Source organism: Solanum stenotomum, unplaced genomic scaffold (assembly GCF_019186545.1).
Source record: "Solanum stenotomum isolate F172 unplaced genomic scaffold, ASM1918654v1 scaffold3624, whole genome shotgun sequence".
In the NCBI taxonomy this organism is placed as follows: Eukaryota; Viridiplantae; Streptophyta; class Magnoliopsida; order Solanales; family Solanaceae; genus Solanum; species Solanum stenotomum.
In genome coordinates this window covers 16,202-33,547 of record NW_026033832.1, presented here as the reverse complement: position 1 = coordinate 33,547, position 17,346 = coordinate 16,202, and the positions used below count along the sequence as shown (strand labels likewise).

The 17,346-nt window shown below is 31.8% G+C and overlaps 2 protein-coding genes across 2 annotated transcripts; one reads left to right on the top strand and one right to left on the bottom strand.

Moving 5' to 3' along the window:
- Positions 1-187: 187 nt before the first annotated feature.
- Positions 188-4,743, bottom strand: LOC125852508 (60S ribosomal protein L7-2-like). Its single transcript, XM_049532232.1, has 6 exons — positions 4,614-4,743; positions 4,096-4,295; positions 2,736-2,836; positions 2,512-2,649; positions 757-859; positions 188-649 (listed from the first exon to the last, which is right to left on the bottom strand). Exons 2-6 carry the CDS (start codon positions 4,276-4,278, stop codon positions 434-436), a joined length of 741 nt encoding a protein of 246 aa, XP_049388189.1. The 5' UTR covers positions 4,279-4,295; positions 4,614-4,743; the 3' UTR covers positions 188-433.
- A 4,120-nt stretch (positions 4,744-8,863) lies between these two features.
- LOC125852507 (zinc finger protein 1-like) lies at positions 8,864-9,745 on the top strand. The gene has a single exon (XM_049532231.1). It carries the CDS (start codon positions 8,938-8,940, stop codon positions 9,541-9,543), a length of 606 nt encoding a protein of 201 aa, XP_049388188.1. The 5' UTR covers positions 8,864-8,937; the 3' UTR covers positions 9,544-9,745.
- Positions 9,746-17,346: the final 7,601 nt, after the last annotated feature.

Genomic DNA, 17,346 nt, shown 5'->3' with positions numbered 1-17,346 from the left:
ATATGCACTGCCATCAGCCAAATCACCTCAATTTATTCGTGGTTAAATATTCAAACACATGTTGGAAAAAAGGACTCGCACATAGAAATTAACTTTTCCCCAACAATTAGAAGAGAAACCTCATCTTCCGAATCCTCCATGATTTTTTAACTGCTCTTTTTTCATTGATAATAATGTAGTAGGTACATTTTTGGCGTTTTAACTTCAGCAGTATGAAAATATCTGATTAAGTAGCGGAAAGAAGATACAATGATAACTTTTAATGGCTTGAGACAGAAATAAGCAGCAACCAATTACTAAGCTTGTGAGATACGTGACATGAATGGGCGGAGGAAGGATAGTGATTAAAGTGCTCCATCTTTTACAATAACCCATACCAAAACTATATTATAACACTCAACAAAAATTTGATCTGGAAACCCGGGTGTCTATGCTAATTCATCTTAGAGATCAACTCATTGATGTGATCCTCACGATTTCCTGAATCGCCACCATCATTGTATCGTTTCTTCTTACCCTGCAAAGCTTTCTCTGGCTTGGTGAGAGCAAAGGGGCATAGAAAGCTAGTGACCTCCTTGAAGTGTGGACCAACACTAGCAATCTCTCTCACAACGTCCTCTAAGCATATAATGCCATACTGGCCCAGTGTCTGCCAAAATAAGTAGTTGAGACAATGCAGGAATGCTCACAAAACAAAGAGTGGTGAATTCAACTATTGTAGTTATGTGATGGTAAAAAAAATGGAAACAAAGGCACCTGTTCAACAATGTCATTGCTAGTCAAAGGCACCCTCTGATTGTCGATTTTTCCAGAACCTTTCTTGTAAATCAGATCTTTCACGCTCTTCAGATTGGGGTAGCTTCAAAGAAAAAAGCACATTGTTGGTAAGGCGGTTTGGCATCACATGCGTTAGTTTTGCATCATAAGGATCAGTATGTCCTGCCTCTAACTCCTACTAATCCAAATTGAATGTCCTCATCAAACCACACAGCGTAACAACAACAACATACCCAGTGTAACCCCACAATTGAACCCTGGGGAGGGTGGTGTGTACGCAACCTTATCCCTAGTGAAGGTAGAGAGGTTGTTCCCGACAAACAAACTACACATCATTATAAGTATAAAGTAGTTCCCTTTAGCCAGTGTAAAGGTGGACGAATGTGACTCCTACGGCTACATAATACATGGCATGGCAGAACTTTCTTGTTTATGTCATAATTTAAAGAACTCATGACTGGAAGATGAACATCCATTTAGAGATGATAGGAAAGTAGAACGCCCAACCTCCAAATGAAGTAGTGGTGTTTGATCAGATATACAATGGGTTAAAGAGATCAAAACTCTGATGTTCCCCTTTTACATGGAGAACTTTGACTATCAAAAAGAGAAACTGAAGATAGAACCTTTTACTTCTTTTAATGGGGAAAACTGCCATATACTCATGAACAAATAACTATCCATCTGTTTCAAATTAGGTGTATCTTTTTTACTGGACTTGGAGGTTAAGAAAGAAATGTAGACTTTTGGACCTTGTGATCTTAAACATGTCATAACATTTGTGCGGTTATAAAACATTTGAAACTTGTGGTCTTAAATGTATCATAACAATTGTGTGGTTATAAAAGATTCTCATTAATGATAAAATGGGAAGTTTAAATTAAATTGCTTCCAAATTTAGAAAGGTGCCTTCCTTTTTTTAAACCGACTAAAAAGGAAACAGATTCACATAAATTCAAGACAGATGGGGATAATGAATAGGGAAAACAGCTATACAAAAGCTGAATAACTAGTTAGAAAATCCAATCAAGGTAAAGACTGCTCTAACCTGGATAGAAGTTAGGATAGTTGGCCATGAGAAAATAAGAAATGATAAGAGGTAATTTAATGTCTTCCTCAAAAAAGATGGTACTCACAACAATAGCATGAATTACAGAAACATAAGATTATAGTTCCCACAGCATCTTCCTCTATGGCAAAATAATTTTATTTTATTTAATCATTAAAATTGGCACTTCTTGTATTTGTTCCACCTTGTATTCACAGTATTTACTAGAAATTTGCTCGTTAACAACTAATGCTAGCACGGCATGCATGGGTTTCCAATTAGGATATGTATTATACTGAAGCAATATGCATTTTAACCACAGAGAATTAAAAACCATAACCCAATGCTTAAGAGACATATATGCGTTAAAGACTTTCGAGTGGAGCCTAAATCATGCAACATAAACCACGTGATTAGCCCCTTCAGAAGATGGAGGGGGCATTTTTTGGAAATAAATTGAACTTATGTTCTGGTCCCTACTTAGTTACTGGTGCAGATCATCAAGTTACATGAAGTAGTAAATGTGACCAAGGTGAAATTAGGAAAAAACGTTGAAAAGGTCATCCGTCCCAGCAAGCATAAGGTCTGGTATTAATTGATAAGAGGTAAGTGTAATTCAAGGATATCCAGTAAGGAGATGAACTGAGCGAACACCATTGCAGCAATCATAAATTAAGTATACATACCCATATGTGACAAAAGGCTCCACCTTTTGTAGAATCTCCACTGTTCTTTCATTTGCCTTTACAAAGACCCCACTGAAGATTTTTCGCAACCGCAAAGAGTATAAAGCCTTTCTTGTTCTTGGATGCATATCACTTTTCCTGCAGTGAATCACAAATATTAGGACCCTAAGGAAGGCCAAACCAGCCAAAAGAGTATAACTGTGATAACAAAATAATGAACTTGCCCTCCAATGCGTATCACAAATAGAAGTTTGGAATCTGACGTGGTCAGTGCTCCCTTGGCTCTTCTTTTTCCCCTTTGTTTCATTTGGACAAGGTCCATCTCCTGAATGAAACAAAGCAAATAAGAAGATCGTAGGCAATCTACACACAATTGAAGTACAACATACAACAAACAATCTTCATGACTTGGGCTTGAAACGCAACAATACAATGTTGGGGTCATTCAGAATGTTCAATTTTGTTTAGTAAGAGGCAATTTGATTAGATATAAACTAAGGCAGGACCTTTTTGTCTTTTGAAAAGTGAAATTTAGTAGCCACTAGCCACATGCAAACTTTGTGCTCAAATATTGCAATAATATCCCAAAAACTTGTTGTTTGAGAGTTTGTTTCACTGATGGGTACAACACATTTACTTTTCCTCACTAGTATATGCCCCCACAAAATTGGAGAGATTTGTCTGTAGCCCATAAGAAAAGGTTCGTTCACTCATGCTCCTCAAACTTCACACTTAAAGACTATGTGTTGCTTATAGCATCTTTGTTTGCTCCAAGAAGGTTTTATGTTTTGCTTCTATATTTTACAACTTGCCAAGGACAATCTTGTCCTTTATAGAAGCACAGATATTGTTGTGTCTTATTGATTCGGAATGTAGAATATCAATATCAACAGAGAGGTTTTTGCCTGCCCAACTCACATTACTTGCTGAATAGTCACAGTCAAATAGAAAGGCAAGTTGAGATTAGTATTTTTTTTAATGACAGTGGCATTTGGGCAGGTACCTGCTACATCTCACCAGCATAAGGTACCGCATAACTCTGGTGACCAAGGCTTTGTGCAGATGAGAAAAACTCATCTAGTATCTTTTGACTCCACTAAGATTTGAACTTGAAGCCTCATGGCTCTTGCTCACTTCATTGACAACTAGTCTACACTCTTGGAAGCTTGGGATTAGTCTTTGCCACAGACACCAAATTAAGGATAGGTTAACTAAAGTATATATCATACCTAAAGCATATGCATCAAATGACTTATCGATGTCATTTAACTATAGCAGAATACCCGAAAAAGGAATCAAATGGGGATAGAGAACAAATAAAATATACACTCATTGAGAAGGGACAGCAAATGCTGAAGCTAATTGGATAGAAAAAAAAAAAGGAAGAAGAAGTTGAAGACAATAGCTAGGGATAGCACATAACCAACTTTTCTAAAAAGAATTAACCAGTGTCCTCAGAAGGAATAGGACTTATTAGAAGTTCAAAATTCACCTTTTATACTATAAAAAAAATGTGAAGAAAGATCATACACCCGAACAAAGTAACCATTGATGCAATTTAAACAACTTTAGTTAATCAAATACCTTATCTCTATACTCTCGAATAAACTGCTCGGGCTTCTTGATGACAAAACTATCAGATTTGAGCTTTCTGACTTTCTGTTCCAGTTGGAGTTTTCTTCTGATTGCCCATTCTTCATTGTTCTTCCTCTTCTTCAGAATCACTTCTGGTATATAATTCAGAGGCTGTGGCACCTCATCCGCCATAATCAGCAACACTATCTCTGAGAGAAGCAATAAGCGAAGTTAGAAACCATGCTGCTCTTTCAAGCCCACTACAGTCCTCCTCTTATCACATAATTTTACCAACAAAAAATGCATTTTTTTATGTAGACATGAGCTCAATACTACTAAAGTACACACAAGCCAATCTTTAAAGTCATCATCACATGGGGAACACATTAGTCTATTAACAGTAAAATTTCCGTTTTAACATTAAAATTCCAGGAAAAAGTTAAGGTTTTGATCTCATGAAAGATTTAAAATTTGGCGAGAGAGCGAAATAAATACAGAGAAAGTGACAAATAGAGAATGAAACTTACATATCAATTACGCCGGCGAAAGTGACGGCGAGAATTTCACCGGAAATATTCAGAGGAGCGAAGAGGTTGAGCTGACGAAGGTTTTAGTAGGGTTTTGGATTTCAATTTGGGTTGCTGGAGACAAATTTTTATTATTGGGCCTTTGGAAATTGGAATAGGAGTCCATAAGGTCAAACTATTCCATGGGCAGCCCGTTTTGATACCTCTATTTTATTTGTATCCATTTTGAATATGTGGCGTCTAAAGTTAGGTTTGATAAAACTAAACTTCACACAAAAAAAACATTAAAATTACATGAGTAAAACTTTAGGCAAAAATGGTTGAATTTCAATCATTTTTGTTTGAACTTCATCTATATGTACATAAACTCTGAATAGAAATGGTTAAAAGCAGGTAAACATGGCTGAACTAAAGATACATATGACTAAAGTTCGACTAAAAAATTTAATCGGAACTAGAAAAAAAACGATTGAATTTCGATCTCAGAATAATTGAAGTAAAGCAAAAATGGTTGAACTTCTTACTCCAACTATATATATGTGGCTGAACTTCAATCATTCAAGTCAACTCAAACCCTCAAATATGAAGTTAGACTTTCATACCAAATGTTTGAGTTGAACTAAATTCAATGTCTTAAGTTTAGGATTTGGCAAAAGTTTCATTTCAAACCTGAAGTTTGAAACTTTAACTTTACGATTCAACTACTAGATAGTTAAAGGTAATTCTAAGATGATTAACCCTTTTTGTCCATCAATCTTAACTAATATTCTTTAAATAGGGATCTTGAAATTGGTTATTTGTGCAATCTCCCACGACCTACGCCACATGATTATGAAATGGTAAGATTGCATGTTTTCCCCTTCAAATGGACTGATTTTTAATTGTTGTTCTTTAAGTGGATTGATCTTTAATTTCTTTCTAGCTAACTATCAAACCTATGCATGATGGGGCATAAGTTTTGAAGTCATGTCCTAACATAATTTGTGGCATTGTTACAAACATAAACACTCATGTTTTGCGAAAAAAGTTGTTTGTTATAAAAATCATATATTAAAGACCAACTCAAAGTAGGGTAAAAAGTGCAAATGTGAAATTGGTAGGAACCTATTGGGCCAAACACCACAGGCCCAAATGTTTTCTCCATTTATTTGCAAAGTAACTATCCAAGGCGCTAACTATTTGTTCATGAGTTTCTTTAGTAAGAATTTAGTTAATGAAAGAAAATTAATTGCACGATAGATAGGTTGGGGAACTAATTACACAAATTCAAAATTCGCAACGTAATTTTTAAACGTCAAATGTTTGGTGCATTAGAGATGGCCAAAACTGCTGAAAAACTAGCAATTCAAGAGTCATTGAAAGAAACTCCTCAAAATTATATGGTTGGTCAAATGTTCACATCTTATCAAGATGATAAAAAAATGTTGAGCACATGCTAAAAAAAAGAAAACAAAACTCTCATAAAAAATAAGTGTTAGAGTACTTATTATAAAGAGATATATTTGGAAGCTGATAAGATCCATCCATAAAATACAAAACTGGAGTTGTTATCTCTTTCATTGCAAGCATTTGATTTTTTACAAAAATATATAGATAATGAAATTCTAAACCAATTTAGAGATGTGGATGTCTCTAATCCAATATATGCTATGATTAGACTAAGGAAGCCCACTCTTGACACAGACTTGCTTTATAATTTACTTGTGCATTCGACAAAAACTAATATAGGATCATGTTATTTTTACTTTTTTATGAATTATCTAGTGTCATAGGATCAGTGGCATAGCTAAAAATTTCAAGTAGGGTGTTCAAACTTTAGATAGTAAATTCAATTATTATTTTTTAAGTTTAAAAAATGCGTGGACACATAAATTCAAATCTGGGCATCGTGTAAGTTTTGAGCAACGCATAGCCATTGCACTGCTGGAATCTATTGGTTGTAAGGGTGTCCAAAATAACACATATATATCAATATACAGTAAGATTTAACCAATATATATATTGTAATTTTTTTACAAAGGATGTCCAACTGGACACCCGGCACACCCCAATACTACCATAGCGATAGTTTGATATGCGAAATGAGATCATGAGAGAGACAAGGATATATATATCATAAAACTAGTAATTTTCTTATATTTTATACGGAATAACTAATCTCGCCATTCTAATATAAATATTAAAATAAAATAATCTCGACTAATACTCAAAACTAAATGCGAATTTAGAAATTGTTATCCCAAGTACCAAATAACTTAATTCACACATTACGGGTCCCTTTTTTATCACATATACCCATATAATTGTCGGCCATTTGTCTTCTCCAAATATTTTCGTACGAAATACAACAAACATACATATATTGTGAAAGTAATAATTACATAGTAATTAAAGTAGTTAATTAAGAACATACTATATTATTCCCTATTTTAGATTTCACGTTTTTTAAGAAATTTTGTAAGTTTATCATTATTCTATTATTTACTCCCTCGGTTTCTTTTTATATGTCACATTTTTAGATTGCACATGCATTAAGAAATTAAGTAATTTTATCCTTCTACCCTTATTTTTTTTTCTTAAGTCAACTTTTCAATAAATGATGAATATGCTAGATTTCAAAAATTAAAATGCATTTGGATGACTATTTAAAGTTTTGAGTTTATTTTTAAAATCAAGTTTTATAGAATAGTGAATGGAAAGAGTAATTAATCAATGTATGAAATATTCCAATAAATATTAATTATTTATTAGTTTTCCTAGGTTGGTCAAAATATATATTTTCAAGACTAATTAACTACTCTATCAAGGGTATAATAGGAATAATATGGTAATTTATGCATTAATTTTATGAAATAACAAGTATTGTGGTCCAACTATTTATAGAAAATGATGACATATAAAAAGAACGGAGGGAGTAGAATTCTCTTGAAGTCAAGTTCCTAATAAATGAACATAAATCAATTTATTTTGATAAATTAATTGACCAATTAACATTAATTAATCATATTTATTTTTTATATATTGGTCAAATTCATACTTTCAAGGCTAATAACTCTCAAAGATAAAATAGGAAAAATAGTGTCATTTATGCATTGATTTATGAAATAACAAATAGTAAATATCATATATTTTTAATAAAGACGACATATAAATAAGAACGGATAGAATAACATATAGGTCGTTTGGTTGGGAACAAGTTATCCCACCATATATATGAGATAAGTTATCTCATCACTATGATATAAATGATGGGATAAGTTATCCCAAACATGACAACCAAATAAAATATTAAATTTTTATTCCAAAACTTTTTTTTTTATCACATGACTATTTATTCTTATCTGTCACACCAAACAACTCCGACGAGTTTGAATACAAGTTGGTAATGGGCAGATTGAATAAGTCAAAACAAATTTGAATTAGAACTTGCCAGCACTGCATTGTGTACGTTGACAAGACAAAGAAAGAGAAAGTGGGGGCAGCTACAATTTTTTGGTTTGAATTGTAGAATGTAACACAACAATACTCATGCAAGATGGTTACACATGCACAATAGTCCAATTCCATGAATATAGATTCTTGACTCTTGAGCCTCGTTCTTCCCTTTTATTCCTTTTTAGAGTTGAAAATGTTTAATAAGAGGGAATATAATATTAATTTATTCCAACTTTGAGGAATATAACTAAGTTCCTAATTAACTACTTGTCAATTTTTTCTTTTTAGTTATCTCTAATTATTTGTTCATTTTGACAAATTAAGAAAGGACAATTTTTTTTTTACCTATTATACTCTCAATTAATTACTTTGAAAAATATAGAACTTTTTAAAAATTTTAAGTTTTTAATTCATCCACTTCATAATTAATTGAGATGAAATGTTAAACTCACTATGTCAATCTTTGTTTTCTTAATAGGTATATCAATTTAAAAGTGGACAAGAAATTACGAACAGAGGGTGTATCAATATTATACTACTGCTTTGATCTAAGATAAACTATGCATCATTCATATTAATTCTCTAAAGCATAATTCAAGATAATTTTCTGCTTTTCATTATCAGTGTGTCCTCTTCCATAAGCCCATGTAACTACAGGTCTAACTTTCTTATCAATACACATGCATATATCTTTTTCTGTACGTCCACATGGACGACTCACGACCCAAGCTGAAAATCCAACAGATAATCCCCCATCCCTGTCCCCACCTCCACATGAAGTTTCCCACATCAAATTATCATGCCACATGCATGTAACTTCCTTTCAAAGTTGAACCACCATTTCCTATAATTCCCCCTACCTAATTCCCTAAAATAGTACTACAAGGAAATGGACTCCCAAAATCAATCAGCGCCACGACAACAAGATGATAAACAGGAAAATGATGGGCTCATTCTAGATCTAAGCCTCCTCTGTAACTGGGAATTGAAGCCTACAGATGATCAAATAATCAAAACCAGTGATCATACTTGTCACACGATAAGCTCTTCGGAGGATGATGAAACAGAGCACCAGGTTTTTTCCTGTAACTATTGCTACAGAAATTTTTACAGTTCACAAGCACTTGGCGGTCATCAAAACGCACATAAAAGGGAGAGAATTACAATGGCGAAGAGAAAGCAGAGTATAGCTTCAGTTCCTATTATGCATAGGTCTCTTGGCATTCAATCCCACTCCATGATTCATAAGCCAGACATTTCGTCGAACACCTTCACGGCACCCGCAATTTCACCCTTATTATATAATACACATTCAGCTGGGATGCGGTCGAGAAGGCGGCTGGATCAGTTTCCGGTGATCGATCGCCCTGAAAGTCATCGAACATCGTTCGGTGACGGTGCTGCTAGGCTAAATTTCGGTTACATGAACAAGTTTCCAACAGTGGTTAGTTCTCAAGAGGATTTGAAGAAGCTGGATTTGTCTCTCAAACTCTAAGATTTTGTTGGTATTAGTAGTCATAGTAATTAAAAAAATTCTGAATTACGTATGATCGACTCTGTTTGAGCTTAAATATATTTCTTTCCTTTAAAGTTGCTATTGAAGTGGTTAAAATCGTTCATTATTAACCTAGGCAGACGGATTATTGTAAAATACTACGTCTCAACGCAATCCACCAGGAGAATACAAATATGCAGTAGTACCGGTTTGGGAAAAACTTATATATATATTTGAAAATTTATCAAATATGTAATACATACAATAACATTTAAAACATTCATATGCGAAAGACTTGATGCTCAAATATTGCATTAAAATTATATAGTTAACAAGTAGGAAGCGCATGTTTCCTTAATGTTCACAAAAGAAGAAACACTTTTCCGCTGGATATTAAACCGGAGTCAAAATCTCATTGTTTCATTTATGAGATAGAGACTTTGAATGCGCATGTACTGTTTGAACTTTGATGAATTATTAACTTTCCTAGTAGGATAGGTTGCATAATTCCACATGCAATTATGCATATGGTGGGCAGAGAATGTTCCCATGAAGTATGTCAAATTGTACTATTACATTCAAATAATACACCTTAGGGTAGATGAAAAATAGACCCATCTACTAAGAAGTCATCATCAATATGTTTGTGGAGTCATGTGGAAACGAAGTTTCGTAATGACTTTACTCAAAAAAAAAGAAAAAAATCGAAAAAACCAACAATGATCCTTAATTTGGGCATGTCATAATTTTGTAAACAAATTGGTGGGACAGATTATGATTCGTCCAAATTTGATAAACGTAAATTATGGCATGTTTCATATAGTACTAATCTTAGCTCAAAAGGAACAAACAAAAATACTCGATTTCCGCTAACTTCGTACAATGATCAGCTAGCAGAAGATATGTTTTGCGTAATGAGTGTGATGATCGAATCTCTGCTCAATTTGTACATTTTTTTAACATATCACAATATTTATGTGGATGTGTGGTTGAGAGGTGGGTCTCCCCCAGAGATCGAAATTATCCTCCATCTGCTACTCAGTCATGAGTTCATTGCATGAGGCTTGTCTAATGCAATCTACAATTTCTGTGTGATTTGTGAGTTATTGTATAGTGAGCAGATAATCATAAAGTGCTAAATCCGAAAGACAGAGATTGTGACACATACTGTGAATTTTTTCAAGAAAAATATTTACGTAGCTATAAAACATTTGAAATATATGACCTTAAATATGTCATAACAATTCTGAGGTTATAAAATTTCTCATGAAGAACAAAAAATGAAAAATATAACATTAATTATTTCAAAAATTTAAAATATCACCCCCTTTTTTCTTTTTTATCCGATTAAAAAAATAAAAATGTAGAATATCAATGAAGGTGAAAGCCCAACGACATTATGCATGCATGGTGTAGGGTTGGTGGGTCACTGAAAATACAGAGAACTATAGAAATAGGTTCCTCCATAATTGTGTATTAACAACTACTTGTACCTGAGCCTTTTTTTGTTATTATTAGTATTATTTTTCGTTTCTGCAGTAAATAAACAAGTGATATTTTTAGTTTGGTCACAGGATGTGACACCATTTAAGAAATTACTTGTTTCTAAAAAAATAAAAAAAAATGTTTTTATTAACTTACCCATAATAAATAAACGGAAAAGGGCCAAAATTGCCCATGAACTATGCGAAATAGACCACTTATACCCTCCGTTACATTTTGAGATCAAAAATACCCCCACTGTTATCCCTAGAGACCACAAATACCCCTCAAAAGTTAACAACCCAAATTGTTAATGACGTGGCAAGCCATGTGGGACTAATCTCTCCACCTAAGCTGCCAACTAGAATTTCCAACAATTAGAAATCCTTCTAAAATTAGAAATAAATCTTTTATTTTTAATTACATAAAAAATATTATATTTTTAATTACGTAAATATTTACCACTCTTTATTAATATTTATATTTATTACAGTTATTTTTTCATCATAGTTTAACTATTAACCAAGTATATTTCCACTTGATAAATAACTAATATATAATATATCTAACTTGATAGGATGATTTTTTATATAACATACATGTATCTTTTGTATGTATGAGGGGAAATATATGGCTCATAATATTAACTTTGTTCTTGTATTTTTTGTTGGATTAATACAATTTTAGGAGATTTAGATTTTAAAAAAATTTAGTGGTAATCCTAGTTGGCAGCTTAGGTGAAAGGATCAGTCATACATGGCTTGTCATGTCATTAAAAATTTGGATTGTTAACTTTTGAGGGGTATTTGTGGTCTCTAGATATAATAGTGAGGGTATTTTTGAGCTCAAAATGTAACGAAGGGTATAAGTGGTCTATTTCACATAGTTCAGGGGTAATTTTGACCCTTTTCCGATAAATAAATATCTTGAAAAAAATGTATAGTAACTTTTTAGCAAAACTTTCTTTATTTAAAGAAGGATAAAATTGAAAGAACGTTATTATATCTTCTTTGTAATCTAAAATATCACTTACTTAGAAACAAAATGGAAAAACTAAAACATCACTTAAAAACGGCAGGATGGGGAATATTACAATTTGGTTCAAGCTTGAGCGAAATGTTCATTAACATATATTAGGGGAGGTAAAATCAAATTCAATCCGTTCAATCCGTTTAAATTTGGACGGGTTATTGATTCGCCTATTTATTAGCTCAATCCATTTCAATCCAATCCATGTCTAATTAAAAATAGGATTAATATGTAACCTAAATTGGCTCATGAAAAATCTTGTCAAAATATTTTTAATAATTTTTTTTCAATTTGATATGTCGTTTATACCTTAATAAAGAAAAAATTAATTTTATCATGTACTAAAATATTTAAAAGAATAAATAAAACAATTAAGCTTAGTAAAAAGTTGGGTTGGGTTGGGTCTTGACCCGTAATGTAACCCATTCCTAATTCATTTTGACCCAAGCAAATTTAGGTTAGGTTAAGTTTTGATTCGATTGTTATCTTAACCCATTATGATCCGTCCAAATTTGATCCAACCTGCCCAATTGTCACCCCTAATGTATGTATCTATATATATATATATATATAATTTTTTAATGAATGAACCCTTGCGGTATCCTAGTTCAGCCATTTCTAAAAATTTACGTGCAATCAGTGCTACCAATTTTGTTTTTGTTCTTCATGTATTGACGTAAAAATGGAGAAAGTTCATTTTACTGATTGCATTAGGACAACTTGGCGTATTGAATTTCAGACATAAGTTGACATAAGGAAAGACAGTGAGATAAATGTCAAAAACACATCTAAACTATCTCATTTTTATGAGTTTCATACCTAAACTATTGAGAGTGTGAGTTTCATACCTAAACTATCAATTTTTAGTTTGAGAAACACACCCCAGTGGTGTGTGTAATGCACTCTCTATTTTATTTTGAAAAAACCTTGACACATGACATTCCACACGGATACAATATTTCACCTTGATAAAAATTATATAATAAAGTATAAACTATTAATATTAATTAAAAATTAAATATTAAAGTATTACTATCCATGAAAAAAAAAATTAATTTTTTTTTTCCCTACTCCACCACCTCCTCTACGTACCCCCCAAAAAAAGTAACAAATATTTTCGATATGTACATATTTAACACTAAATGAGAAAAAAATTGGAAGTGGAGGGTTATGTGGGGAGAGTAGAATTATTTTTTTAAAAAAATAAAATAATATCTAAATTAGTATTTGGAAAGGGGGGAGGGAGAGGAGATGAAGTAAAAAAAAAGTACTTTTATAAAAGAAATTTAAACAAAAAAAATGGCCGGGGGTGGGGGGAGGGGGTGAGAAAAATATTTTACATTTTATTTTATAAAAGAAATATTATTTTTTTGGATAATAATTTTTAAATTTTAAATTTTAACTAATACTAATAATTTATTTAATTTTTGTCAAAGTTAAATATTTTGTCCATATGGAGTGTGATGTGATAATTTTTTAAAATAAAAGAGAAAGTGTATTACACACACTATGATGAGAGTGGTATAATAGATATATGTGTGTTTCTCAAACTAAAAAATGATAGTTTAGGTATGAAACTCACACTCTCAATGGTTTAGGTATGAAACTCAAAAAAATGATATAGTTTAAGTGTGTTTTTGACACTTATCTCTTTATTTTTCAATTTGCATTCTCAAATTTCAATTTTATTATACGGCATGTGCTTTTACATCAGGTATGGGCAAGTGTGCCTTAAAAATTAAATAGACATACAAGTGTGCCTTCGTTCGATTCTACTTGTCCACGATAGATTTCTCACTCTCATTAAATAATAATAAATAAAATGCATATTTTATCATAATATTTACATTAATTTGTGTATAATCGTAATAAATTTGGAAAATATTATTGAGGAATGAGTAGTTAATGTTAAAATAAAACATAACAAAAAAGAAATTGACTTTTTTATATGTTAAAATATATAAATGAAAATAAGTGGCCTTTTGAGCATTTTAGAAGAAAAATGTGATTCTTTTGATTCCAAACTCGATTATATAGAGTAACTTTGTATGCATTGGAGTCAGTGCCTTCGCAGTTGGTGGTACCACCTTGTTTTAATTTGAAGTTTTCTGTCAGCCAGTTGCTGAAGGGACATTGTCATTCAATTTACTAATCCTATCTTCTGGTCCTAGAAAATTATGTGTAGACATGAAATGACTCTATGTACAATGATTTTTTTATGTGTTATTTGACAAAGCAAACTAATTAAAACCTTATATACAGAGGCTTATTTAGCATATATAATGCGAATTTTCATGAACTCGGTAATTTTTACGCGAATTTTGTATTTAAATTTATTAAATATGTAAGAAGACAGATTTTGGAACCAATTAGTAGAGTAATGAAAAATGAATCTATAAAGATTTGTTGGTCTTTTGGTCAAGAGTTCAAATCCCTTGAAAATTCACAAACTTTAAATTCTAGATTCGTAATTTTAAAAAACTACAAAATATAATGATAATTTTGAGTTTAATCATGAAGAACGCACAAATAGATTTATTTTTCACTAGGATATATACTGTTAGATAAAGATATTGTATATGCATGGATGTACCTATTAAGTGTACGGGGATATATAGTGTATTCCATCATAAAGATATTGTATACACGTAAATACACTTATTTATTATATATATATGCGGATACACTTATTTATGAGGACAAATAAAGTGTATTTTGCTATGTTTTAAAACTAAAATGCTGCAATATTTCATAATTAAGCAAAACCAATTAACACGTCTTTTAGGTAGTACCAAATTTACCCATGAAAATGTGAATCATTCAACTCGCGTGGAATTTACCCATGAAAATTGATTTTACAATTTTTTTTCTATTTTTTATTTTGGTGTTCGATCTTCATGCTGGATTTGAACTCAACTAATCCAGATTCACATATTACATGATCCATTTCTATAGACGACACTCCAAACAAGATTTTTTCCTTAGCTCCAAATATACAACCAATGTCAATATATTTGAAGTATATTGGATCATTACTAAAGAAAGACAACCCCAACAAATTGCCTCTTTACAACATTAATTGATGCGTGTATCATCCCTCTCTTGAGTATATACATGTGATGGTTTGAACTTTGAAATGCACTTTTTGAATTACCTTTTTTTCACTTTTATTTACCATTTTGATGAAAAAAATAGTATATGATTGATTGAAGATGATAGTGGAGACCATCACTAGGTGAGAAAAAAAATAGTGTATGATTGAATTGTGAGAGTGCAAGAACCCCACACAAAGGGTGATGATAAATGATCTAAGAAAAAGTAATGAATGATTGAAAGGGAAAGTGGAGACCGCTAAGGTGTCATGATGGACATAAAGACATTGATGGGTTTTGCTTTGCCTTTTACACTTTGACCAATTGCTTTTTTCCATCTTATGAAAAATTTCAGGTGTGGATTTAGATTATTCAAATAATAATAATAATATGTGATACAAAATGTATTAATTAGTTATTTTTCTATTTTAACTAAGAAAGGAAGATTTCATTTCAATTCAATTTCCAATGCTTTACTATTTGATGGTGTCATTATTCAAGTTGTTAATATGGCAATACACATTGTTGCAAATTCCAATCATGAGCCTATATTAGCATAAGGAAAAAAAATTTGGCCAGAATGATATTTTATCTATGTTATTTTATCTTTTAAAATATTTTTATCCTTTTAACTTTAATACCTTTTAACTAAAAAATGAAAAAAAGATCAGTTTATTTTAAAATTAAAAAAAATTATAATTTTTTTAATTTTCTGGCCATTTAGCACTTCTCTTAGCATAAAATGAGACTATTAATAATTTGTTTGAATGAATTTATAGCTTATGACTTTAGGATAAATCAAGATAGAAATCTTAATTTATAACATTTAACTTATTTTTATTGTTTTAAATTAAATAAAGTGTTTAAAATTAATTAATTAATTTTATCTATCCATATTGATTCATTTGTAAATATCAGGAGAAGTAACAAAATTCTTATGCGATCGAATAGGCCCTTCATTGGCTAAGAGACAAAATTAAATTAATTTCTGAATTCTAAATTTAAGGTTATTGACATAATAATGTGTTAATAACTAAATTAGAATTATTGGGTTGTGTGGAAAGTAATGTACTCCACCCAACAAATATGACTTTGTGATACTATGTTTTATTTGATGTTGGCTCAAGCTTTTTCGTCTTGGCATTTTCCTGATGTGTATGATTACATGGGGCTGTGTTATCATCATTTAGTGTGTAATATTGGTTATTCAGCAAACTTATTTTCAAAACAAAACCAAATTAAATTGCTTTGCCTTGTTGGTGGCAGGCAGATCATCTGCAATGACAGCCTACTTCTCTTCTTTTTTTTTTTTTACTCATGAATTCATAGAAGTCCCACATCGGGGTTGTTCCTTATATGGATTTGGACAAACATCTTCTTATGAGCTGACTTTTCGAGTTGAGTTAGGTCTATGTATCACATCTTTACATGATATCAGAATCAGGCTCATTCCAATTTAATGTTCATCGATGATGTATCCCCATTTAGAAGTGTTCACGCTCCAATTGAGGTCTGGGCGTGTGGGGGAGTGTTAAGAAGTCCCACATCAATAGAAGGACGGAAAATTGGTCTCTTTATATGGATTTGGACAAACCTCATCTCATGATCTAGTTTTTGAGGTTGAGTTAGACCCATGTGTCATATATTTACCGTCCCCACTGACAGACGAAATCTGTATTTAAAGTTTATGAGTTCAGAGTTCTAATTCTTTTAATAATTTATTAATATTTTATAACTTTTTTACTATAAATTCAGAACTGAACCAATGTTATTTGGTTAAGTAGTAACCAACATACTGGCTCCGCCACTGTCCTCAATTATATGCCTCATACATTCGGTGATGGAGTAAAAAATTTGATGAAGAATTATACAAAATTAAATATACATTCATAATAACTATCGTTTAGATTTCATACATTACAACATTTTCTGAAAGAGAATATGCATCAAATCACCCAACGCCGAATATGGCTCTGCCTATGCCGGGCCCCTACCCTAGCTCCTCCTTGGTCCAACATCAGAGCAGAGCTCAATGGCCCCAATTTTTAGTCTTACAGCTAACTAGAATGTTGGTTTTTATATTATTCTTCTTAGTGGCAAAATCATAAATACTACTTAAAAGAATTCAAAATAAAAATTAGTATATTACTATATCTAGAAGCTTTCTTTTTTATGTCAAGCAGATTGAACTGTTTATATA

Bases quoted from the DNA above. Each gene is read 5' to 3' on its own strand.
- LOC125852508 (XM_049532232.1), bottom strand. From the start codon at position 4,278: ATGGCGGATGAGGTGCCACAGCCTCTGAATTATATACCAGAAGTGATT. The intron at 2,650-2,735 runs GCAAGTTCATTA...GATTCACTGCAG, and splicing joins TTTGTGATACGCATTGGAGG to GAAAAGTGATATGCATCCAA. The intron at 860-2,511 runs GTATGTATACTT...TTTTCTTTGAAG, and splicing joins GAGCCTTTTGTCACATATGG to CTACCCCAATCTGAAGAGCG.
- LOC125852507 (XM_049532231.1), top strand. From the start codon at position 8,938: ATGGACTCCCAAAATCAATCAGCGCCACGACAACAAGATGATAAACAG.